Raw genomic sequence first — 27,550 nt, forward strand, 5'->3', positions numbered from 1 at the left:
TAACACATTATTGGAAATATGTCATTCAGAAAGTTTACAAAATGAATAGAACAATGGCGCATTTACAAACATACCACCTAATTCCTATGTATTTACATATACAACACCTAAACTTTGACTTTTTACATTCATATCACATAAAAAAAACCACCATTTTACTTCTAAAGAGTGAAATATTTCTTTTAAGGTTATGTATGTAAAATTGAAGTTTAGGTGTTAGATATATAAATACATAAGAATCAAGTGGTATATATGTAATCTTCCTACAAAAATATACTATGAGCTGTACACAACACATCAGTGTTAAATAGTTTTCATATAAAACTACTAAGCCAAGAATAAAACCTTCTAGCAAATACTAACAACATAAGATTTCAGATCTCCAACATGGTTCTAATCTGATCTGGTGAGTGCCTCACCAATGACTTGGGATCCGAGTACCCATTTTTGGGGTCAGTAATGGCTCCATATATGACTTCATAAGCTGCTGCTAATGCCTTCGCTACACGAGCACATGCATCGGAACGAAGCCGAGGAACCTGCAACAGATCGTATTCCGGAAGGGAGCCTTCGGTCCCTGTCACTAGTCCGAAGAAAGCTCTTAAACAATCCGAGAGAACTGGCGGCGACATATCCTCTACTTCAGCTAGAGTACCAGCAGCTTCAGCGCTGTGATCTGTTGCAGAGACAGTTTGAATGTAGTTTAGCTTGCTCAGAAGGCCACATCTTCTAAGAATGGAATCTACTTCTTTGTCCACAAGAGTTTCGAGGTGAGTTTCAATCATGGAAAGAAGATTGGCTGCATAATATGATGCAACTTCATGGGAAATCAATGGCTGCTGAATGGCAGAGAGGCAGTTGATGAGGTATATTTTGGATGAAACTTCAGCGCTCTTTGGGTACACAATAGAAGAAGTGAAACGGGAAGTTAGTACCATATCAGAATGCATATGATGAAGAATTAAATACTAGTTGCTGAAAATTATGCGGCATAGGTGTTCATGAGCAGTAAATTTCACTGGGGAGTAGGTGGTGAAGAAATAATGTAATGGTTAGGGCATCATTATAATCGTAATTACTCTTATCCCAACTATTTGAAGTTGGTTCTATGAATCCTTATTTTGTATTCATTCCTTCTGAGTGCTTCATGAAATGAACATTTTATTTTATTTTATTTTATTTTATTTTATTTTATTGATTCATGAGAATAGTTAGAACTATTCTTTGTGAGTCCTTTTAAATTAAGTTTTAATCAAGTTTTTTTGGGTTTTCAATTTTTTTCTTCTTGATCATTTAACATTAATTTCTCTACTATCTAATGGGTAAAGTGTTTGCCCTTTAGTATATATGTCCAATACAAAAAATCTATTTTTAAATTCCTTATAGTCAAAATATTGTATCCCTCTATTAAAATCAATCATAATTGATTTTATGCATCTATTTAAAACACAAATTGTGTCTTCAACTTCCTTAATATCAATATTATTCTATGCCTCTAATATGTTCATTTACGATTTATTATTCTTAATTTTGTCACACATCCACCTTAACACTATCTGCATGCTTCAAATTAGCAATTAACAACTTTTTAATTATCCAGAACCGTACTCTCAAAATATTTCTCCGTTCTAATCACCCAACCCTAACACCGCTAATTAAATATTCATCTGTATTAAAAGTCTTGCGCATTATAAATCTAGAATACATTAATCAATCACAGCTAGGTATCAATTTTCCTTCCTAGTAATATTGATCGATAATTATTAAAATCACCCACTAAAATTATATATCATATGGCGATATCTAATATACAAAGAAACGATTGGTTCATTGGTAAAAAAAAATCACAACTAGTTTGCTCATGAGTTGGTTCAAGCAAATTAGCTCGCCAAACTTAGAGCTATTAGTGAACATCAAGCAAAATTAATAGGCTGGTACTTAGAAAATAGATGGAAATAAGCATAAGACAAAAATAAGGTCGCAATCAGAACAATGCAATAACAGCATAGCCGCATGATATTTGGACAGCAAAGTGCTGGTAAAAATTTTTTGAATGTCAATAAATGTACAAAAATCATGCAAATAACAATGCAGAGTCTCTGCAGGTATAACCTGAGATACTGTGGCCGCCTTTTTGGTCAAAATTGAATCAACTGATATAGAATCCCTGCTGCTTGGGCCTATTTCAGAATTTGTTCTACTCTTTCTTGCAAGTGCTCCTTTTGATTTCTGAGTTTCTGCTGCTAATTCACAGATCTGCATGCAGGAAGCATTAGTGACAGCAAGAAGGTTCTTCACAACTTAGAATAAATGGTTTGACTCAGTCAGACTTTGTATTGATGTTGTTCAATTTCAAACAACAATGCAAACTCATGAAAACAATATGCACTATATATAATTCATTGCTTATAAAAAGGGCTAGGCAAACTGAGTACTTCATATAATGTTAACAAAATTGTCAAACTATGGCACTAATTAATCATGGTAAGATTAATAATGCCCTGGAGCTGTTCGAGTTGTTTGGTGTTATCACAGTTGTTTGTTTTACAGATTTTTAATACTTAGAAGATAATTCCACCTTCTTAAGAGTATATATGAGACCACATAAACAAAAAATAGAAATTTGGAATTCCTTGCGGGCTCTAATTTGACTCCTTAACATGGAACTTTGGTTCCGTGCCTCGGTTTAGTTTAGCTCTCCGATGTCTCTGATTTCTGGTTCGGTTCACTGTTTTGCTGCAGCTTTGGTTCAGGTGCCTGCTCGTTCAAATCTTCCCTGCTTTGGTTCTGGGCTACCGTTAGTCTTGAATAATCATTATCAATGTCTTCTAGATTGGAGTCTTAGATACTAACTCGATATCATGCATATATCACATAAATCATATGGTAAGGTAGCTTTTAAGTTATTATATAAAAACTTGAAAATGGAACAAGTAATTTGTTACATATTAAGTCAACATTCATGCATGAATCATACAGTGAGGTAAATTTCATTCTTCTGAGAAAACTTATGAAATGGATAAGTGATTTGTTACATTTGACATGATATCCCTGCATAAATCACATGATGAAGCTGGCATTAAACTTCTTGGTGAAAGCATGATTATGTGATAGGAGATTTTGAAGTATTATCAAGAAAGTTTAAAATAGTGATGTATTAATGTTCAAGAAAGTTCAAGTCCAAAATTACAAGAAAGTTCAAGTCCAAAATTTTGAAGTATTATCCCAACAAAATAGTGACGCCTATTTTGAGGAATTTCATAACTACTTTTCTAGTACTTTTTAAATCGCCTTGCTTTATTATATGTCGTAAGTTATTCTCTTTTACTTATCCTGAGAGACTTGAGGGTAACATTTTATTTACATTTTTTTGTTAAGCAAGTTATACTCAAATTTTTTGAAAGTGATGCTGAGTATCCTTTATTGTGCATCAGAATTATGATTTCTCTGGTAGCATATCAAATCCTCTCTTCTTTTTTCTCGATGTAATTTTACTTGAGCAGAATCGCATAAATTTTAGTGTTATCTTGTTATGGTGCTTAATCTATTTTGCAGTTACTTTGTGATCCATCATACTTGCTCCTGGGTTGAAACATCTGTAGTTTAACATTAACATATTCCAACAAATAGTTTTAGTTTTAGAGCAAGGATCTGTGATGAATACAATAACCATGAAGTTTGATAATTTTAAAAGCTGTGATTTTACAGAACCAAAACTCAATGTTCTTAAATTTAACAAGAACATATGAAAGCATGCATGAGGCATGCTAAGATGACTATAACCATTGCCCGATTAATCATTTTTTGCAACCCATTAATGATAGCTCTAAAACTCGAAAAGTTTGCATATTTATGACTTGGGTAACAGATTATAGTGAGTTACTTGGTGCAATAATCCAAAAGTATTAACCACCACTCATATACCAAGATAAAAATTATAATATTTAAAACTAATTTTGTTGCTTCTACCATGGCAAAATAACCGAGTCCAAAGGCTTAAAATACAATATATCATAGTTTTAAAAAAATAAGTTTAGCAACATTTAATTCAGTGCTTATATTAGTTCATTGTAGCTTGAGTTTGAGCAGTCTGAACTGTATTCGAGCTCTTCTACTATTTTAAATATTAAAATAAATACATATAGCTCAACTTATAAGTGCATATTCACATGCAATCTTTTAATCCTAGTAGTTTAATATATGAATTGGCTTGAAACTTCGATGGTCATTGAACATATTTTAATATATCTTTATTATCATTAAATATGAGTAGACAACAGTGTATGGTTTATGGGGTCAACTATCTCCTCTTTTTTATGATGTTAAATCTAATTGTAAAAAAAAAATCCCACTAAGATGTTGCATATAAAATTGCAATTGTTTTGCAAATTGAATAACAAAAAAATATTAGTTATAACGAAATGATCAGAAGATTGTTCAATAACCAACAACATCAAATTTAAGAAATTTGATTTCATATGCCTTTTTAATAGTCCATAATTAGTCAAACACACTTGCTAGTATTTTATTTGAAAAGTATGCCGCCCCATTTTTTAATGGAGGACATATTTATTCAAAGTTTAATGCAAAAAAAATTGGGTCGAACTAGTTAGTAATTAAAACTTAATCTGAACCTAGTTCAAACAACATTCAAGCATAATTACAATTAGAATAACATCCAAGAGTTGGTTGAACGATGTTTGAAATTTGTTTGAATTACATTCAAATCTTATTTAAATTAAATATGAACATGGTTTAAACTTCTATCTCGAACCAAGTTCAAATTAGTTCAAACTTGTGGTAGACTCAATTTCAAACCATAGAGTATAAACTTGGTTATTGTATAACCAATCAATGACATTACTAAAAACTTATATTAAATCGAAACAATTACAATATTCTTATAATGAGCAAAAAAAGAGAAGCAAAAACTATTAAGAAGGTAATAAGCACTAGGCGCTAATGTGCTTGGCTATAGCCTTTAAGTTTACATCGATTGGATCTATATTGCACCGCATCATTTTGCCTATTATTCTTTCTTGAACGACCACCCTTCCACTTCACAATTAGGAGTAACACAACACTTTATATAATCCGTAATCTCCTGGGTGTTCACAATACCAATATATATCTTCAACATATAAACCAACTATACTTATGCATGTGAAATTTTGTGAATTAGCTAGCAACTAAAACATTGGCTCTAATCTGCAAATACTGCATCTTCGCATGGGAGTACTATCATATCGAACTTTCTATACATACATGTCCTCTCGTGCGAACATGCATGAGAGGACAAATATATATATATATATATATATATATAAATACATCCATTTTTTTTTTATCCAACAAGTAAAAATAACATTAGGAAAACATAAATGTTAACGTGCCTTCAGAAATAGTATATCTAGACTTAACATTTGATGACAAATAACTTGAAAGTTTTAGATATAAACATTTAAAGAGAAAATACAACTTTGAAATGTCCTAAAAGTTCAAGCTGAAGATCACCTGCTATCCCTACATTATGAAAAAAATGCTTTGAAGAATCCTCTTAAATGGATAATAGCTTGCTCACAACATCGCCAAATATTCTCATAAAATAGATCAATGTTAACTTAAAATAATTGCCTTTGGCTTTTTAGGCTAAATATGATAAGTTTTTCTTTGATTATATATCCACTAAGTTATGGTTGAGCTTGTCAATAATATTTCGACCTGACATCCACAGTACAAGTGTGTTTGAATTCATAGCTCCCAATCCCAAATACATTTAATTGAGCCAATCACTTAGCTCGCACACCATATAAACACAAATGTGCAGCTGATATACAAACATCTTTATCTAATTTCTTCACCTTCACTTGAATGTTCTTTTCTAATACATATAACATCTTTAACTCTAATTTACCTTCAAAGAATTGTCTAACTATTAAATGAGTTATTGACAAACTCAAGCATAAGATTATTATATTAATAGTTATTGAAGTGAATATTCTTTCAAACACTGGCCCTTGTGGAATAAGAGTTGTCCATTTAGTCTTTATAGCTTGAATTCTTATTCTCAGCCTTAAAATATATAAAGAATTAGAAAATCTCAATCCTTTGTTAGTCATAAAATGGGTTTGCAATCTCCAATTGACGATTAATATTGAAGCATCCATAAAACTATCACCATCATCACCCTATTTGCCACAAATATTACCTATTTTTGTATCATACATGTCCACAACATCACTCATATAAATGATAAATAGTAAACTAAATGATATTATATTATCTTCACCTTAACAATAATTTGCATTCAAAATTTATTTGGGAGTAATAAATAGACATGAGATATATGAGGTGTCAATGTCGAATGGTTATAAGTTCAAAAATAAAATAAAATCATATTCTAGCAGTAAAAACTCTACTAGAGGAAATAGTATTACGACTTGTGCTCCATCAAAGTATTATATCACATCTAGTTTAAACAAAATTGGTTCATATGAATCTCTGTAATTTTGTATATAAGTTCTATAAGATCTTCAAGAAAAAAGCTTCTTTGAACCATCAATCTTTTGCCCTATTTCCTAATAGATGCGCAAGAAAGCATCCTTGTCTCCTTTTTATTCTCCTTTAAAGAACAAAAGAAAGTTGATACTTCCTTCACCATTAAAAAATAATTGATCATGGTATAAGCATGTGGAAAAGAGAAACAGCCCTGTCACAGGGTAGGTAATAGCCCACCCTAAAAGTTCTTTTTTTATCCAAATTCTTTCCTTCAATTATTTATTACAACTATTAGCCTTAAACCTCTCCACACCTCATCAACATTTACCCTACCCAATCACTCATCCTGCCCCCATTACAGAGAGCTAGAGACGCATACAACCCACAAGATGTATTTCACAACCCATGTCGGACCCTTTCCCTATTTGCAAAGGTGGAAGCCATTTGCCCAGTTCGTCATCTCTTGGTAGGAGCTGTTTGTTGCCTCTCATCAACTCCACCGCTCTTGGATCCCTTCCAATCGTTGACAAAGACTGAGCCACTAAGGTAACTATGACATCTAGGTTCCTCTCTCCTTTTGCTTGAGTAATTGGTTTGAGAATTTTTTAAGAAAAAATGGAGTTGAAACTTAGGCTTAATTATTCTTGATATATAGGCCTGGTTTTAGCTTCTCTTATACAAAAAGACAATTTTAAAGTTTATTAACATGATGTTAATAAGATAGTAAAAAAGATTATAAATTAGATAAATTGTAAATTTTTAATCTCATTACATGTAAGTTTATAATATTAGTATCTATAAATTTGATTACACTTTAAAATGAAGTTGATTCCACTTCAAAGCACATGGTTCAACAGGCACAGTGTTCAAACCTTATTCAAACATTTGTTTGAACCTATCTCGAACATTCACACCGCATTTGAATATGGCTCAAAGAAGGTTACACATATTTTGAGGCAAGTTAGAACATGGTTAGAATTCCATCAAAATTATTCAATTCGCTTGGATCATTGACACACAATCATTATCTACACACACACACACACTCATATATATATATATATATATATATCTATATACATATATATATATATATATATATATATATACATATATATATATATATATATGCCGCAAGTCTTGGCCTGTTGGTGTCAGGGTAACTGTAAGTCCCCTCATAATAGAGGTTTGATCCCACCGTGGCGCGGGGGATCTGGAATATTAGGCACATGACGCAGACACTCAATCATAGATGCCTGAGCGCAAAGGAGAAGCGGTATTTGGGGCCCACCGGACGCAAATACCGTTTTCTTTTTCTATATATATATTACTGAGTTCAACAACTCAACTTGATCGTCCTGCCTTATACTATTAACAAATAAAACTCAAACAGAAGGATGAAAGATTAAGTAACAAAATGCCAAAGTGTCCAAAGGCGGAACTCGTTTTTCCTAAAGAGCTAAGATATACAATTAAGAAGGGCACGTTGGTTTGAAACAAAGTTTATAACATACAAGAAATCAAATAGCGCGAATACTTAGCCGATTGCAACTTCTATGAAACATGTAAAGTAAAACATCCCATTAAAATTTTATTCATAAAAAGGAAGCACTAAATCAGGTAAAATAGATTACTACATTCATTTAAAAATTCTGAATGTCATTCCTCACCCGTTTATCATCAACAGAAGATGTAGAAGGCTACACAAGTAGAAACAAAATAGAATCCACTATATAAAATACTACATAAATCATCATCATAAGGAAAGTATGGAACAAAAGTAACATCACCCTCCTCTCTTGAGGACTGCACATCTGAAAAAAGTTTTGGGTCATCCATTCTTAAAGGCAATACATCAATTACACTATCTATAAAATCTCATATACACAACAAATCAAGGAAGCCAAAAGGGAGGCCAAGGAGAAAGCAAGCCAAGTCGTGTCTCCTGCCTGGCTAAGTAGTGCAAAACTTTTCCGCCAAATAGAACAGAAAAATTACATAAAGAATGCCAAGAAAGATCAATAGGTAAGATATTTTGTGTACGGCTATAAAAGTCCCGTCCAGCTAAGTAGTGCAAAAATTTGTAGCTGAAGAGAAGAAAACTTACCTAAAGAATGCCAAGAAACATCAGTAGTAGGAAATTTTGTGCACAGCTATAAAAGTCCTTATTTGAGGTTCAAATTATAAGATAACCTCAAGCAAGTGATTTGATAAGAATTAAATTCAGAGAATGCACAAGTCACGGTCAAATCCAATCAACTCGGCAAGACAACTCAATATATACAGTTCGACAAAGTTGCTCAACTAAATCCAGCTGTTACAGTTATACGGAACGACAAAATATTAGCTTAGCCCACTTGCCAAGAAATTTTCTTAGACAAATTCAACAAATTCGTTCTATGGGCTAACTCGACAAGTTTGAGCGACTCCATCAACTCGTTTTATAAACTAACAATGCTATCTCATATGACTCGCTACACGCACAGCTACTCAATTATAGAACCACCCTCAAGTGGAGCCGACCCAAACCTATAAATAGGAGAGGACATCCACGGGGCAAGGGATCTTGGTTCCTGTCTTCGAAGAGTAGAGAGATCAGATACGAAAGATTCCCTATTTCATCTCAATTCTTAATATCAGTATTCTCTTTTTTTCTATACCCTTCTCCTATAATAAACTTTTACGTTGATCGGCCCAACCAGCCTAGATGCAGTCAGTCAGGTCAGCAGGAAGGGGGAGAGTTTCTGGAGGATTCCAACCTCCATATGAGGCCCGCTAAGGCGCTAATCACTTACACGAGAAGTAACCATCTAGTCCTCGCATGTTGTTCACTGATCTTAGCCCCAATTCTATCAAATTAGTATCAAAGCATGATCTTAGCGAGATAGCAGCAAGAAAACTTGATGTGTTGAAAGAAGATTTAGAGGAAAAGTAGAACAACTTCAATCTGAGATAAAGGAAAGGTTCTTAACTGTGGATTAAATTTTTTCCTTCATGGATAACCGATTCGAAAGCGTGGAAGAGATGATAAAGAGACTTATTGAAATGCAATGCAAGACCTCACCGGCCGCAAATCAAGGGCTGATCAGAGAATTCTTAGCCAAATCAAAAGGGAGATAAATCGAGCGAGAGAAACATGAGGAAAGCATCCAACATCAAGAATTCCCCTAAAGGACTCTAATGAGGGATGGATTAGAGATTTTTGATAGAGGGTTAAGCCAAAACATGGAGGGGTTATGAAAGAAGTTTGGAGCATGAAGAAGGAAGAGGAGAAGCAAAAATGGGGTATGACTATGATCAAATGAGGGAGTTTCGCCCTAGTACATAGAGGGAAACACCAGAGGGAGAATTAGTTAGAATGGTGATGCTAGAGTTAAGAAGTTGAAGATACTGATATTCAAGAGGGAAGACGCACATGGGTAGGTGTATCGTGTAGAGTGATACTTCACGGTGAATTGACTAAATGGGGAGGAGAAGCTCATTAAGGCGGGGTTATGTTTGAAAGAGAAAACCCTAGCATGATTTTAGTGGAGGCTATAAATCCGATCAATTCGTAGGAGGAATTTAAAGATTGTTTGTTGGAACGTTTTCGAGCTATTCGGGAAGAAACCTACACGAGCAAATTTATATCTTGATTCAGAAGGGGACTGCTATAAAATATAGAGAGAGATTTAAGCTATTGTCAAGATGACTGAGAGGAATTTTTGAAGTAGGATTGGAGGAAAATTTCATATAAAGCCTGATATACATGCAGCACTCCGACCGTTGAGACTGTGATGATTGAGGGAGAAGATAGAGCTCGCCGAGAGAGGAGCACTTACAAATGGATGTAGTAGAAGTGTCACCCAACTCAGTGGTAGGATTTACTCCAAATCACATCATAAAAGAGAGTGGATAGATCGGAGAGCAGCCTATAGTGGTATTGTTGGATAGTGGAGCCACTCAAAATTTCATCTCAAATCGAGTGGTGTACAAGTTGGGTTTGAAGCTAGTAGATACGGAAAGCTTTGGGGTGATAATGGGGACAGGGAAAGCGGAGAAAAGTCAGAGACTTTGTAGGGGATTGGTGTTGATGCTACAAGGCCTACAAGTAGTGAAGGACTTCCTTCCCTTGGATTTGGGAAAGACCGATGTGATTCTGGGAATAAAGTGATTACAGACTATTGGAGAGACGAAGGTAAATTAAAAATCTCTGACAGGAGATTTGGAAGGGAGAAAGGCGGTGTTGAGAGAAGATGCTAACTTATGCAGAACGATGGACAAGATGATACAAGGAGCGGGGTTGGGCTATTTGGTGGAGTTGCAGAGTATAGAAGAGATTTGAGTACCCAAGTCAATAGAATTCTCTGAGTGGATTCAACAGCTTTTGCAGTGGTTTTTTGACATCCTTCAACAGCCTAGCAGGTTGCTGCCACCAAGGGAGCACGAGCATATAATTACATTAAAGGAATGAGTACCTCCTATCAGTATCAGACCATATTGGAATCCTCAGATTCAAAAAGATGTAGTGGAGAAGCTGATCTGAGAGATGCTAGAAGCAGAGATTATCAGGCCCAGTGTGAGCTTATTTTCCAGCCCAAATTTAATGGTAAAAAAAAAAGATCGCAGCTGAAGTTTTTGTGGACTACAGGGCTTTAAACAAGGAAATTATATTGGACAAATTTTCCATTTCAGTGATTGATGAGTTGTTAGATGAACTTCATTTTACGTCAACTTCTCTAAGAACGATCTGAAATCGAGATACCGTTAGATTAGAATGAATCCAATTGATATGCACAAGACAGTAATCAGGAATCATGAAGGACATTACGAGTTTATGGTGTTGTCGTTTGGCCTTACCAATGCTCTGACCTCCTTTCAGTCTCTCATGAACAAGATTTTTTAAGTCTTACCTCAGAAAGTTCATCCTAATATTTTTTCATGGCATACTGATCTATAGTCATGCAGAGGCAAGCATATGGGACATCGATGACAATATTAGAGACGTTGAGAGAGCACCAGTTTTATGTCAACTTGAAGAAATGTTGCTTTGCACAATCACAGGTGAAGTACCTAGGGCAGGTGGTGATCAGAGATGACGTAGCAGCGGACCAGTCCAAGATTGAGGCTATGTTGAACTGGCCTTTGTGAGAAGCTTGAAAGATTTGAAAGGATTTTTAGGTCTCACCAGGTACTATCAAAAATTTGTGTATAACATGATAACATGGCTGCTAAAGGAGCAGCTGAATAAAGACAATTTCAAGTGGGGAAGCAGCTATATAGGCCTTTGAACAACTGAAAAGAGTCATTATCAACGTTTCAATATTAGCACTTTCAGACTTCAGTAGGTCATTTGTGGTAGAGCAGAATGTGGCAGGGTATGTATTAGGGGCATTACTCACGTAGGACCAGTGGCTTATTGCCTATTTCAGCCAGGTGCTCACGACCGGGGCGAGACTCAAATCCATGTGGGAGCGGGAATCGATGGTCATTGTCTTGGTCATTCATAAGTGGTGTCTCTATCTATTGGAGCGACAATTTATAGTAGGTACAGATCAAAAGAGTTTTAAGCATCTATTGGAGCCGAGGATGGTGATTTAGGAACATCAGAATGACTATCCAAGTTAATAGGATATGATTTTGAGATCCATTACAGCCCGAGATAGAGAATAAAGTTGTAGATGCACTATTGAGGAAAGTGGAAAATCCCCAACAGATAGCTTTATCAGTACTTCTAGTCTTAGATTGGGAAGCCCTGCAGCAAAAGAGCAAATAGGATGAAGGGCTTGGGAAAATCAAGGCGGAGTTGCTACAGTATTCGAATATTCATCCAAAATATGCATTAAGGAGGCCATAACTACTCTACCATAGACGATTCATTTTACCAAGGCCATTGGGTTACATCTCCAAACTATTGCACGAGTTTCGCAGCAGTGCGATTGGGAGGCACTCAGTGGGGATGCATAAAGATGTAGAGGGCATGGTGGTAAGATATGATGCGTTCCAACGACAAAAATATTTGGCTATGATATCAAGAGGGTTACACCTGCCCCTAGTTTCACGTGAGAATATTTGGGAGGAAGTGGCGATGAATTTTATAGAAGGCATGCCAGGATCAAACTAGTTTACTGTAATATTGGTGGTGGTATTGGATCGTCTGAGCAAGTATGCACACTTCGTTCCATCACAACACCCTTGCATTGTTGTTTATGTTGCCACGGTGCTCATACGGGAAGTGGTTCGTCGGCATGGTGTTCTGGAATTTATTGTATCGGATAGGGAGAAGGTGTTCCTTAGTCAATTTTGTAAGGAACTATTCAGATTACAATGGGTGATCCTAAAGAGAAGTACAACGTATCATCTCCAGAAAGATGGTCAGAGGGAGGTAGTCAACAGGAGCATGAAGATGTACCTACATTGTTTTGTATTGTGTATGCCAAAACTTTGGGCAAGGTAGATTGCTTGGGTTGAGTATTAGTACAAGTCTTCATACCATAATGCATCCCAAAACACTTTTTTCAGGATTTTGTATGGATCGGATCCACCTCGCCTGATACACTAGGGACATAGCACTAAATTAGTATCCATTGTTGACCAGTATTTGGAAGAAAGGGGCAAAATATTGGCAGAGCTCCAACAGACCATGAAGAGAAAAGCTGATAGGCATAGAAAGGAGGTACAATTTCAGCCCAGAGACATGATTTATTTGAAGTTGAGACCTTAACTCAGGCCAGAATGAGAAGTGAGAATTTGTCCATACATTATTTTGGACACTAAGATTGTGGCACGCATTGAGGTAGTGGCAAACCGTATAAGATCACCACCATCGTCATCAATGCATCCAATATTTTGTGTATCCCGGCTAAGCATGCTATCGGAGATTACACTCTCTCATCTTCACTACATTTGATACTACAGAAAATATGGAGGTCGTTTTGGAACCTTTGGAGATAAAAGGTATGTGTCAAGAAAAGACAGAGGCAAAAGAGGTTTTGATTAAGTAGAAAGATCTACCAGATTATGAAGCAACGTGGAAGCATAGAAGCAGTTTTCGTCATTCCACTTTGAGGACAATATGCTTTTTTTTGAAGGGAGTATTATTACGCTATCGATCCAAGAGAGATAGGTTTGGATACCGCCGAACGGCCCACCACACCATAGAGGCAGCCGGCTGGGTCACCAGGAAGTGGGGAATATCCTGATTCCACCTGGAAGGATTCCAACCCCCATATGGAGCCTGCTAAAGCGCTAATCACATACACGAGGAAAAGGAATTAGAGGAGATTTTGAGAGAAAAGTTTAATGTATTTTGGGAGAGGTTTATTAGAGCTTAAAACTTAAGGTCTAGGTTTCTTATGTTTGGATTTCTGCATTCTGCTTTTTTCGTCTTGTTCCCAACTGTGTCTAGAATTTGTGGATAGACGATTTACCTCTCAAACAGTAGATCACTCTTATATCTTGTTTAATTGCTTCGATATTAATCGATTAACCCCTATTATTTGGGTTTCTTCCCACCTAATCTCCGTAAGTTGTTCGCTGATTTTGGTCCCAATTTGTATCATAAACCCTTATCTAAGAGTTGTGACACTACTGGCAATTCGAGGATCCAACACTTTGTAAGTAAAGACAAACTAAATAAATATGATTGAATTTCAAGTCATGATGATGATTATAAGTCGGATATGTGATTCCTTTATGATCCTAAACTTTCATAGCTACTTGTATTAATGGCTATAAATACTATCACTTACATGGATTTTGCATGCCTTTAATTTTTTGCATCTTAAAAGATGAAGTTGTCTAAAGTTTAACTTTGTAAATTCAAACTTTTGTAAATAAAACTATGCATTTTATTGTAGATGCGCATGAAAAAACCCTTAGCCTTAAAACATTTCGCATCAAATAGGCTCTAATATTATACAAAAAATATACTCAAAAGATCAACTCGAATGAGACAAACGTGCACCAAGGCATGCACATATACACATGCACACACATTTTAAGAGAGAGAAAGAGAATTTTTATTAAGAAATCTGAATTAAAGGGCAAGACAATCTAGTGAGAAACATCATTTTCAACCAAACAGCTTAAATTTATAAGTAAATGCCAACTACAACTATATTAACACGAAAATATTATCACCTCTTCGATGTAGTCTTAACAGTGCAAACTATTTTGGACTGTATTGTTAATAACTTTAGATTTTATATTATTTATGATAAGATTAACCTTTAATCATCTAATAAGAAAAAAATAGTGATATTAAGTATTAAAGTTAATCATAATATGAATAAAGATGTTCGCCCAAATCACAAATAGTTTACTAGTTCAATTGTCCAACCCAAGTTCTCAAGTAATATGACAAAATTAGGATCAATTATATGATAATTTCATTGATGGAATAGATATAGATTGAAGAGAAAGGAGTCACAGCATATCCTTATTGAGGAAGAATTAGAAACCCAATAAATAGAAAAAGAAAGCTCCAGATGCAGATAAACTCATACACAGGAACAGTTTCATAGCACCGATGTGCTATATCATATTGCACCAAGTCGCTAAATCAACTAAGGTGATGTTTCATCTGGTACCTTGGTGCCAAATCTACCAGTGACAAGGTTGCTCATTTTTTAGTACCTGAGAGCTCGTATGCAAAATAAATGATAAATGGACACTGTTTAGACACTAACTTATCACGCCTAAGCACTACATCCTAAAGAAAAACTATTGCAATGCAACAAAAGTTGTCTTGGCACCACTATCTTAGCGCCTAGGCAACATAATGCAAACATTCAAATTTTTTTACAATCCAACCCCGTGAGGAGTTGAAAGGCAATTTTGGCCGAGTACTATTGGGGATTGAAAATGGACGGTTTGACAAAGAAAAGAGGAGCATTGAAAGTAGAGAAGTCAAGAAGAAAAAAGGAGAAAAAGAAAGAAAAATTCCTAATGATTTTGAGCTACAAAATTGCAACCGATTAAATTATCCTTCATATTTGTATATCTCTTTTCAGGTATGTTAGATAACCTGAATTCTATGGATGGTATCTCCAAATCTATTACAGACTAATGGTGTTCTAAGTTTTAAGTGTACTCTTAACAAACTCCTTTAATGACGTAATATAAATTTTGTGTAAATTTATATGCTAGATTAGTTGATTTCGCTTCTTTTTCATTTAGTTGATTAAGTTGACATTATTCGGCTTAAAATCTACAGCATTTAATATTTTCAAAAAAGTTATGTTATGTTGGAAAAGATAAATTAATATATACAAATTTGAGATTGAAATATACTCCAATTACAACAAATTTTCCTCCATCATAAACAGCTAAGTTAAGAAATAATATGATTGCATTCACTCAAAGGAATGATGAATCAAATTATAAGCTTTAGGAGAGATATAGAAATTAATAAAGAAAATTTAAAGATCATGCCTTACTTGATTAGTTGATTGTTCAAATCTTACAAAAGATTAATAAGTTTTTTAGGAACATTAAAAAAATATTGCTACAAGAGGACTATTAATTTCTAAACTATTTGAAGAGGTAAGCATTGTTAGAAGAAATGACCGCTAAAAATTTTCGATGGCCAGCAGAGAATGAATTCAGGAGTACTAAGCAAGTTTGAGGATAATATCGTCTATATTGACTTCAAAAGTTCCTACATTAGTTAAGATGATATACACAATGAGAGTTAATGCCTTTCAAAATCAATAAATGTCGTAAAAGCTCTAATTTGCACATTTCGATGATCTTGTCTTCTAACTATGAAACCTATGAGCTATATTGCTAATAGAAAAATAGTTCTTATTCTAATAATCATAATCCTGACTGTAAAAATCACCCTAATATTAACAATCAAAACAATGTCTACCAAATTCAAATAATATAAAAATGCTCCTTTTAAAAATTAGAATAACCAAGGTAATAATGCTTCAATTTTTAAATCAAATTTTCTGCCAAATACCCCACCTCCCCCACCCCATATTGCAAAAACAATAAAATAAATAAAATAAAAAATGTCCATAGAAGAGATTATATTGTAAACGGGTGTTCAATTATAAAGTCAAAAGTCAAATTATAGTAATAAAAAACAACAGTTAGGATGATTAGTTAACAGATTAACTAACAGACCTATAAAAACTTTGCCTAGAAATGTAAAAGTGAATCCCAAGGGAGACGATAAAGAACAGAAGGCAATTAAATTAGGGAGTGATACAGAATTAAAAAAAACTAAAGAGTTGTTTGGGATCATTTTCTATTTTTATTTTTAGTCTGTTTTGTTTTTGCTCTGATGTAAAAACAAAAATATGTTTTGAAACATTTATAATTTTTTATGTTTGTAAAAATAAAAAAACAAAAAGAAGAAAATATAAAACCTGTTTAGGATCTCTTTCTGTTTTCTATTTTTATTTTTGTATTTAGTTTATTTTATTTTTGTTTGTTTTCTATTTTTAGAAAATGGGTTTGGCAGTGTTATGATTTATATGTTATTAAAAATAAAAAATATTTAATATGTTTAGTTGAACAGTTAGGTTCACGTGCACTCCAGTATTAAACTATGTCGTTCATGGCGTATACGACGTCTTCCTTGCTCCACCTAGAACGAAGCATTACCTGTGGGCGGGTAAACGGGCTGCTGGCAACGCTGCGCAACAGGCAATGGGACTTGTTATTTTCGATGTTTTAAAATCAGACAAAACATGTTTTTTTTCTGTTTTGAGTATTTTAAAAAGAGAAGCGTTCTTCCAAATAAAAACAAAAAATAGATAAGCAAACACTGTTTTTGTTTATTTGTTTCCGATTTTTTGTTTTCAAAAACAAAAAAACAAAAACAGAAATTGATCCCAAATAGCCCCATAATTATTCCCTCCACCTCCTCCTCCTGTACCAACACTCCGGCAACTTTCTCGTCGTTGTCAAACCTGTCATCGGAGAAGACGACTCTCGCTCCGGCGTCGTGAGGCTACAACCTAACTCCTAGACCACACTGCCTTCATTGGCGTCCCCCCAACCGCCCTCATCCTAATCTCCTGCCCTGCTTTCGCTTCGAAGAACCTTGCTGCCTCCATCCAATACTTCGTTACACATGCCTTCGACGGTAGCAATCTTGGACGGTCAAGGTTCTCTGTAAACTCCATTCAACGGATAAGAATTCTTGACATGAGGCTGCTCAACACCGGCAATCTGGAGCCTTCACGGGAAGAAACAGAGAGTGGAAGAGGTTTAACGAGGAGTTTGAGTTTCTTGGCAGGTGAACAGTTCTATAATGGCATAAGTGGCAATGTTGGGGGAGATCGCATCAACAAGCATCGATGTTGGCATTGTTTGCAAAGAAGGCATCGACGTTGCTGACAAAGAAGGCATCGCCATTACCGACAAAGAAGGCATCGGCGTCGGGGATAAAGAAGGCATCAGTGCCGGCGTCGGGGCGAGGGCCAGGTCGTGTTCGGGGCCGGAATGGTGGGAGCTATTTTGAATGCACCAAAAACAATTTTTTTTTGTTTTGTGTTTTCGAAAACAAAATTACTTTTGTTTAAAAAAGAAATAAAAAATAGACAAAAAACAGCAAACAAATATGTTTTTTTTTGTTTTATTTTCTATTTTTAAAAACAAAAATAAAAAACAGAGAATAAAAAGTGATCCCAAATGAAATAAAAATTTCACAAAAACAGCAAACAAACATGTTTTTTTTTGTTTTTTTTTTTGAAAAAAAAAAGAAATAAAAAATAGAAAATAAAAGATAATCCCAAACAACCTCCTAGTAAGAAAGATAGAATGAATCAAAATAAAGAGTAAATAAAGAAGTTGATGAACAAAATTAAAGAGCTGAAATAAGTAGAAACCGATAAAACTACTGATGAAAAAAATTAAGATAAGAGAGAAGCCATAAGCAAATTTTCCTCAAAAGTTACAAAAAAGAAATTTTGATAAGTAATTCTCAAAAGTTTTAGAAGTATTTATGATATTGTGAGTCTATCAAATTAAAAACTATTTAAATGTAACATTATTCATTCATCTAATTCACAATTTAATAATATATTTTTTATCTTTAGTAATTACTCCACCAATATCATATTTATTATATTATATAAATAGTTATAATTATATATTTATTAAATGTATTCAGCCATCACAATCAACACTTGATTGAGTTTTTTTTAATTTATGGTTTAATCCCATGATTAAAACCAACAATAAATTAAAAGAATTAATAAATTCATTCTTACTATATTATAAAACTAATTAATAAAAATAATATTATAACATAAACTTTCTTAAATTAAAAAAAAACAATATGCATGAATGTTCAATAATAATTGTACCTCTTGGTGAAAGAATAAAAAAATTAGAAAAGATGTTTATCGAATGTGAAAAGTGAAGGGTTGTGTTAATTAGTCAACAATCAAAGTAAACTTGTCGAAAAAATCATGACATGAACATTTTAATCATTGTGAAAGTGCTAGGGCATCACCTGGAAGCGACGCGTTGTATGGCTTGAATACAGTGAAAAGTATGCAAGGGTCGATAAACCGACACCCGAGTCCAGTGTCAAATATACAAGAATTCCCACATTACGAATGAATGCGGGTAAAAAAGTTGGTCCATGAAACTAATATTAGAATATGATCTTAGAATATTAGAACTCTCAATGGTAAATTAATGGAATTAGTTGATATTATGATTTATTGAAAGATAAATAACTTATGTATTCAACAAACAAAATGGATTGGAGAAAAGGCTAAAAATATTAATAAATAAGGTTTTAAATTTTGGTATTCTGGTAAGTGTAGCACTAGAAATGGTGTAGGTGTAATTATAGATAAGAGTTTAAAAGATCATGTTGTAAAAATTAATAGAGTTAAAGATAGAATTATAGCCCTCAAGATTATTGTTAATGCTAAAATTTTTAGTGTTTATGCTCCTTAAGTAGGTGTTTAGATATAGGTTCTAAAGATAAAATCTGAAATGACTTAAAAGACTTAATATAAATTATCCCGCTTGAAAAAAGAATTTTTATAGGAGATTTAAATGGACATGTCGGTAGGGTGGAAGAAGATTTCAGAAATATTCATGGGGGCTATGATTTTGGAGTGATTAATGAAAAAGATAGAGTCATATTAGGTTTTACTTTAGCATATAACTTTATTATAACTAATACTTTATTCAAGAAAAGAGACGAACATCTTATTACTTATAATAATAGAACTAATAAAACACAAATTGATTATTTTCTTATAAGAAGAAGATATCATCGAGGTTGTAACGAGTGTAAGGTCATTCCAAGTAAGAATTTAAGTACCCAACATCGATTATTAGTTCTAAATTTTAGGATGAAGAGTTATAAAAAATAATATTATGATTCATCATCAGAGAATTAGATTAGGATACCTAAAAGACAAATAAAATTATTTTTATTAGTAAATTTAATATTTTAAAATTTGAGAAGTTTATGAAGAAGCAAATACTATGTGGGATAAAGTAACAAACACTATTAAACAAATAACAAAAGATGTACTTCGAGAATCAAAAGAAAAAGTATTTATAAATAAAAAAATTAATGATGGAATAATAATGTGCAGGTAAAGATAAAATATAAGAAGTTATGTTATAAAAAAAGTTTAGAGAAATGGGAAAAATATCAAATGGCCCACAAGGAGTCTAAACGAACAATCTGTGACGCTAAAAATTTTGTTTTTAGTGACTTTATAATAAATTAGACACTAAGGAGGGTGAAATATATATATATATAAACTAGTCAAAGAAAGAGAAAAGAAAAGTAAAGATTGAACTCAAGTAAAGTGTACTAAAAATGAAAATCAAAAAATATTTTTCTTAGAAAAAAATATTCAACATAGATGGGTAAGTTATTTTGATAAACTTTTTAATGAAGACCTTGAAAATACAATCGGCCTTAATGATATTAATATCTTTAATAATAATAAAACGTTTCATTTTTACTGTCACCTTAGTAACGTCACATTAGTAAAAAAGAAGTTGTTGAAGCTTTAAAGAAAACTAAGGGTGTTGATATCCCAATTGAAGTGTGAAAATATTTAGGAGATTTGAGAGTTTATTTGCTTACTAAACTCTTTAATAGTATTTTAAAAACTAAAAAAATACTTGAGGAGTGGAGGAAGAGTATTTTGGTCCCCATTTTTAATAATAAAGGGGATGCCCGAAAGTGTGCAAATTATAGAGAAATTAAGTTGATGTGTCATACTTTAAAATTATGAGAGGGTAATTGAACATAGGCTAAGACGTATTACAAAGATTTCTCATAATCAATTTGGATTTATGTCGGGCAAGTCTATTATGGAAGCTATACATTTATTGAGATGTTTGATGGAGAAGTTCAAAGTTAATAAGGAGAATCTACATTTGCCTTTTATTGATTTAGAAAAAGCTTACGATAAGGTTCCAAGAGATATCTTTTGGAGAGTTCTTGAGAAGAAAGGTGTTGATATGACTTACATTCAAGTCATTAAAAATATTTATACTAGAGTTGTTACTTGTGTTTCAACAGGAGGAGGATTGACCAAATATTTTCCTATCTCTGTTGTATTACATTAGGGATCAGCTTTAAGCCCCAATCTTTTGGCTTTAGTTATGGATGGTCTTAATGGACATTTATAGGAGGATGTACCTTGGTGCATGTTTTTTGTTGATGATATCCTTCATGTGGATAAGACGAGAAAAAGTCCAGGAAAAACTTGAATTATGGAGGTCTATATTAGAGTCTAAAAACATTCGTTTGAGTAGAACTAAAACTGAAGACATGGAATGTAATTTTAGTAGTATTAGCTCTAGCGACAGAAGTGTAGCATTGGGTGATCAAATTATTAAAACGTGTAAACGATTTAGATATCTCGGGTTCGGGTTTATTGTTCAAAGCGATATAGATGGGGATGTTATTAGTAGAATTCAAGTTGGTTGGTTGAAGTGGAGGAATGCTTCGGGCCTAATGTGTGATACAAAAATACCACTTAGACTGAAAGGACAATTTTATAAGATGGTGGTAAGATCTGCAATGCTCTATGGCGTTGAATGTTGGCCTTTAAAAGAGAAACATAATACTAATTAGGTGGATGAGTGGTTTTACACTTAGAGACAAAATGCGAAATGAATATATCTGTGATAGGGTTGGTGTAGCTCCAGTGACGGACAAAATTAGAGAGAGCGTCTTAGCTAGTTTGGTCACATTAAACGTCAACCATCTGATGATCCGACTATGAGAGATGTTTTAGATTCGACTTATGTTAAGAAAGGCAGAGGTAGACCTCGAAAAAGACTTTGTATAAAAAATGATCTTAATTTATTAGAATTAAATGAAAATATGACACGAAATAGAACGCAATGGAGAAAAACGATTCATGTAGCCGACCCCACTTAGTGGATTAAGACTTTATTGTTGTTGTTGTTGAAAAGAAGAAAAGATGCTAATAGGTTAACAAATAGAATTGCTTTTTCTTCATCTAACTAATCTATCATCACAAGTGGAATATAAGGGTAAAATGTGACAAAATAATGAGGGAAAAAAATGCAAGAGCCTAGTAAGAACTATAATAAAAGCTTTTTAACTATTAAATGTCAAGCGCTAAAAACCCAAAGTTTATGTGAAAGTCACTTGCTTTTAAACCTCGCTCAATTATAGTAGAATTAACCAAGGCAAGTAAGAACCCATAAATCACATGAAACACTTGATCTCAACTAAACTGTTAACTTTGATACTACTTTTTATAATTGTGATACATTGCGAACTCAAAGTTGAACGCAATACACCAGCATATATGCATGAAGCAACAAAAAAAAACCATAAGACAATTGATATAAGCCACTATTAAGAACTCGAGTGGGTTCACTTCTTCTGTGAGTCTATTTTCAACTTTTACGTGGATTTTAGTGCCAACAAGATGCCTGAATATTGAAAAGAGTTCAAGAAAAAAAAATGCAACCCGTTAGCATTACTACATTAAATGCTAACCAACATAAAAAATTAGTAAAAGTTCTTTTATGTTTTCCGGAGTAGCAAATTTAACTTGTTGGTCCTGCTATGATCCAACTTTAAAGCTTTGGCTCTCAAAAGATTTGCGAGAAAAGTCATCATAATATTAGAATTTGACAGCTAAGAACTTCACTCATGCAAAGATAAAGCTCAGAAAAAAAATACCTGAATTATCGGATCAAGTAATGCAGCTATCACAGGATCAAATTCTGGCCTCTTGCCAGATGCTGGAACCATCATTCCGTTGTAAGTTTCAATAAGCTCAAGAAGCAAAGATACTCCTTCCCGTACCGCCAGAGGTGGAGATAAATCAACTGCAACCAATGGCGGATACCTTAACAGCTTGTCTCCACGAGTTTTCAATATATTATGAAATGTTTGGTGGGCAGCATCTTTGAGTAGCCAAAGTGTGTTGCAAAGTGCGGTCTCTCTTCCCAACAGGTCCGAAATCTGTAGGGCGATAACAATCAAGTCAGAAAACAGACAACAAAATGGCACTCCCAATAACCAATTAAATTTACTCACAGTGTAACTATAGAACTCCAAAGTATTGCTCAGTTTATATGAAACTATAAGACTAGGTTTAGATTGCAAAACTTGCTCCACTCTAATTTTAAAGGGTCGACACGCCCCTTCAAATATTCTATCAAGAACAGAAGTCACATCGGGTTCTGACTTCGGAAAATCACTTTCGCGATTCCTCCCAAACTGGCGAGCAGCCGACCCAGAATCAGAAATGGCATCCGTATCGAGTAATACAAGTACAAGTTCTCTTTCCGAAGCAATAGCCTTCGCAAGAAGAAAATTTCAAACATCAATAAATTATAAAATATGGCACCCAATCAAAAAGCAGTTGACAATGATTAACCTGATGTAACCATCCCAACATATCACCGACATAGCGCAACGGATCATGTGCATGCACTTCAATGGGTCTTGGCAACCCTCCCGGCCCTCCGCGTGTAAGAGCACTAATGAACCTTCTAAACAAAGCATGATGCCTCATATTTGCAACCTGATTACATAACAAATGAGTATCCATGATGAATTAATGGAGCCAATGTTATACCTCTATGGAGGTTATTTCAGACCTCTTCTGTGCAATACTTGAAAAGAACCGGCCGATCTCTCAGGCAGCGGACAGCTGTCTTTAGAAGGTCACCAATTTCAGGATTATCACCGTCTCCCAATGCTTTACACTCTATTTGTACCCACCTAATATTTACATTTGCATTATGCATCAATGTCAGTAAACTCTTTCCTATAGTATGCCACGTCCATAAATCTGTTTTTTGCATCAAAGACAAAGTTGATACATGATCATTCCACTAATTTACTTATCAGGACTTCCACAAGCCTTTAGGATACTGTTGCTTTATGATCTTCAAACTACCAATAAGGCTAGGCATTATTTGTATATTCATAGCTTAATAAACTATTCTACTTTGTTGTTTCATATGTATTTCATCTTGTCTAGATGCAAAAAAAAAATTTTAGAGTAAAAAAATTCAGGTTTTATTAAAGTGATAATCATCACTATCATAAAAAGGCATATATAAATGCAGCAATGCCGCAAAGGACTCTTTTACCTGCATAGTCTTTCATATGCACCTTCTTGGTAAACAGACATCATGTCCATAAGCTCCAAACCAGCACGCTGCAAACAAACTTAATGATTATAGTCATGGATACTTCAGAATGAATGATAACTATTAATGGGCATACTCACTTATTTAAATTTTTTTTTTAATGCATATGACAAATTCGGAAAAGAATGAAAACAGGGCAGGTCAATCTTTTTGCAATTAAAGGAGCAACTGATATAACATTGAAGGAAAAAATTGATTGAAAAACATTTTTTTTTTAAAAAGACTTGATCCTTTTACTTTTTAAATAAAATTTTTGTTCTATTATTTGTCATAGTAGTGATTCAATTCAGTTCTTTGCTTGAAAACTCAAGTACAAGCTTACATTTTCAGTTTGCAGTCAAAAATTTGACTTCAACTTGCAAGCAGAGCTACATCTCAACTGTGTACGATAAGTTTATTAGTTAGAGTTTTCCTTTGATTTTAAGAAAATTTCATGGATTATATAGTTCAAGTTGATGAGTAAATATACAACTTCAAAAGAACAACAAACGGAAAGACCTAACTGCACTGATATGATGATTAGAGGTCACAGTTTAGGGCGCAATGCAACATCTCCATTAAAAGCACGAATAAGAGTAAGACAACATATATCAAAGCATTATTTTAGAAAACCAGTCACCAAAAAAACAGTTACTATCCTACATCTAAAACTCATGCATTAACAGACTGTTCCGACATATTTTAGATTAAATGTTTAAAAACCAAATATTCTAACTTATTTTTATGAAATAAAGATCATTAATTCACTCTCACGTAGTATTTCAGGTACAATCCCTCCCCTATGTCAAAATCATTCAAAACACGTCTTTAATGCATGTAATACAAAGATAACAAAGCCATATTCGAGCTGAATGCAGCCTTAGAAAAGATGAGGAAACGATATGATACCTGGTGATGTGTTCTTAATAATATCTTGCAGTTTGCATGAATTTCTTGAACATGATGGAGGGCCTTGAAAAAATTTTCATTCAATTCCTCGTCTCTTAGTGCAGTAATCTGTATTTATTGTGGAAATAGAATGATGATTGTTTAATAAAAGAGGCATGGCAGAATGTAAATAAATTGATGCCTTGAGACTGAGCTTCAAAGCAAGAAAAAAAATATATCAATAAAGCTGCTGACATGCCTCTTCATTGGAAAGTTGGTAATCACGAAGAAAACATGACACAATTTCCTGGCGCTGAATAGTGAGATCAAGTTCTTGCTTTAGCCTCTCAGTGGTACTAATGATATCTCCAGTGCTTGCACTGCAGCTGCTTAATGCCTTTGCTATCCTGTAATAAAAAAAAGGAAAATTTACATGCATGGCACATAATTCTTTTGTATTTATATATCTAACACCTAAAGTTTGATATGTACATTTATAACGCTTTGGTGTTAAAAACCTATGCATGAAAAGATGCATCTCACTTTTAAAAAGTTAAAATAGTGGTATTTTTTATGTGAGGTTAAAGATTTGAGTGATATGAATGTAAATATCAAAGTTTTAAATGTTAGATATGTAAATATGTAAGAGTTGTGTGATATGTTTGTAAATGCTCCAAGAAAGCCCATCTTAAACAAACTTCGACACGGGAAGCAAGGCTGATGAAGCATATATACATTTCATAACATAGAATGTAAACAAGGTTATCAATAAGTAAACATTAAAATTGACACGAAGCAAGAACAAATAGATAAAACAAATCAGAATAGGTACTTCTAAAATTCTTTAAAAGTTTGCTTCTTAGAAGATAGAAGAACAATGTTACAATTATTTATTTGAATTTATGCATTCTTAACAGCAAATCAAATTCATACCATCAGAAATAAGAACCCAAAACAAATACAACAGCAATTAAATCTTCCAATGAACTTGGATAGAAAACGCTGCCAAACCCAATCCCAACATGCGACAAAGAAACTTTAACCAGCCGACTACAAATACTTTACGATCAGCATCGCAGAGTTTACTAGAGCCTTCTAAGTTTATAGCATATGATTCAGGTAAAATACAAAACATAAAGTCGATGGAAGATAGTTGCAATTGCGATAAAGAGACTCACTGATCACAGCATTCGGCCAACGCGTTAACCTCTTCTTCGACTTTATCCAGAACCTGGATCACGTGAAGAGCACTGCAGATTACGTAAAGGAAAAAAAAAAACAAAGAAAGATCTGAGGTTATGCCGAGAAGAGGAAAATGAGTACCTGCTGGGCGGGGAGAGAGGCTAAGAGAAAGTGGTGATTGATGGAGAGAGAGCGAAGCTCGATCGAGGAGCGGAGGTTCCTCCGAGCCTGCGGGGTGTTGTCGGTGTAGAAAGTGGAAAGGGTGCCAAGCGAATCCAGTAGATCGGGGCTGTCTGTCCGGGTAGCAAGCACCTTCTTCAGTTTCCGTGAAAGCCCCGGGGCCAAGCTCACCGTTGCCATGTTATCCTCGCCTGCTTCTCCTTCTTCAGGCCGCCTGCGCTGCTTCTTCCTCCTCCGCTACGAAACTTTCCGTTGCGATCGCCTCTGCTTGCGAGAAAACATGGCAAAGGTCCAGATCGGCTCAATTGATAGTTTGGCCCATTGGAAGGCCCATACTAAGCTAACTGAAATCTTCCCATTTATTTTATTTTTTTTTTTTTTAATAAAGCTAGGAAAAAAAAACAGTTACAAAATCATTATTTAAAATTACAGCTCACGCGACAATAAAAATCCAAAAATGTCAAAAAGTAAAAACCTGATAACACCCGTGCCAAAATCAACAATAACAATACAACTGCATTAGCACCCTAAATTGTAATCATTCTTGAAAGAGAATGAAAAGTCCACGAGAAACGAGAAAACCTACAAAAAAATCAAATAGATACAACAAAACAACCAACTAACTACCAAAATATAAAGAAATAAATAATAAGCGTAAATAAAAGAAACAACAAAATGTTAATAAATAGGAAAAACACAATATATCAGAATTTATCTGCGGTTCAATATTAAAATTTCATTCTAAAATATTGAATATATAAGAATATATTTAGCACATTGTTCAATTTTAATAAAGATTGTAGTTCTCACATATCTATGCCAATCATGGCATCAAGATAAGATCATGCAGCAAAAGAAAATCAATACCGACCACAACATCTAGCCGAGATCAAGCAATGAAAGAAAATCAATATCAATCACAGCATCTAGCCAAAATCAAATAGAAAAAAAAGAGCACGGTAAAGATCAAGTTAAAGCCAACAAACCATATCAATCCAAAGATCAGCAGAACTACAACAGAGAAAAAACAAACAAATAAAGCTAGTCATGCACTGAAAAACCACCAACAATATAAATAAAACACTAAAAACAGCCAAACCAAAAATCAAATAAAGAAAAAAACAACAAAATTCCCTGCTAAGACTAGGAAACCCAACAGTCCGACTGAAAGAAAAGAAAGCTCCCCCCA

General features: G+C 34.0%; 1 protein-coding gene across 1 annotated transcript; it reads right to left on the bottom strand.

Annotated features, from left to right (window-relative positions):
• Nucleotides 1-26,679, bottom strand: LOC110025332 (conserved oligomeric Golgi complex subunit 6). The gene is made up of 11 exons (XM_020725761.1): nt 26,323-26,679; nt 26,178-26,230; nt 25,259-25,406; nt 25,021-25,128; nt 24,073-24,140; nt 23,575-23,698; nt 23,352-23,498; nt 23,009-23,272; nt 22,649-22,933; nt 2,113-2,256; nt 1-893 (listed from the first exon to the last, which is right to left on the bottom strand). Exons 1-11 carry the CDS (start codon nt 26,539-26,541, stop codon nt 375-377), a joined length of 2,079 nt encoding a protein of 692 aa, XP_020581420.1. The 5' UTR covers nt 26,542-26,679; the 3' UTR covers nt 1-374.
• Nucleotides 26,680-27,550: the final 871 nt, after the last annotated feature.

Source organism: Phalaenopsis equestris, unplaced genomic scaffold (genome assembly GCF_001263595.1).
Source record: "Phalaenopsis equestris unplaced genomic scaffold, ASM126359v1 Scaffold000002, whole genome shotgun sequence".
NCBI lineage: Eukaryota > Viridiplantae > Streptophyta > Magnoliopsida > Asparagales > Orchidaceae > Phalaenopsis > Phalaenopsis equestris.

Coding starts and splice junctions, on each gene's coding strand:
- LOC110025332 (XM_020725761.1), bottom strand. CDS start 26,541: ATGGCAACGGTGAGCTTGGCCCCGGGGCTTTCACGGAAACTGAAGAAG. Junction 25,407..26,177: donor TTGGCCGAATGCTGTGATCA/GTGAGTCTCTTT, acceptor TTTTTATTACAG/GATAGCAAAGGCATTAAGCA. Junction 23,273..23,351: donor TGTTGGGATGGTTACATCAG/GTTAATCATTGT, acceptor CTTCTTGCGAAG/GCTATTGCTTCGGAAAGAGA.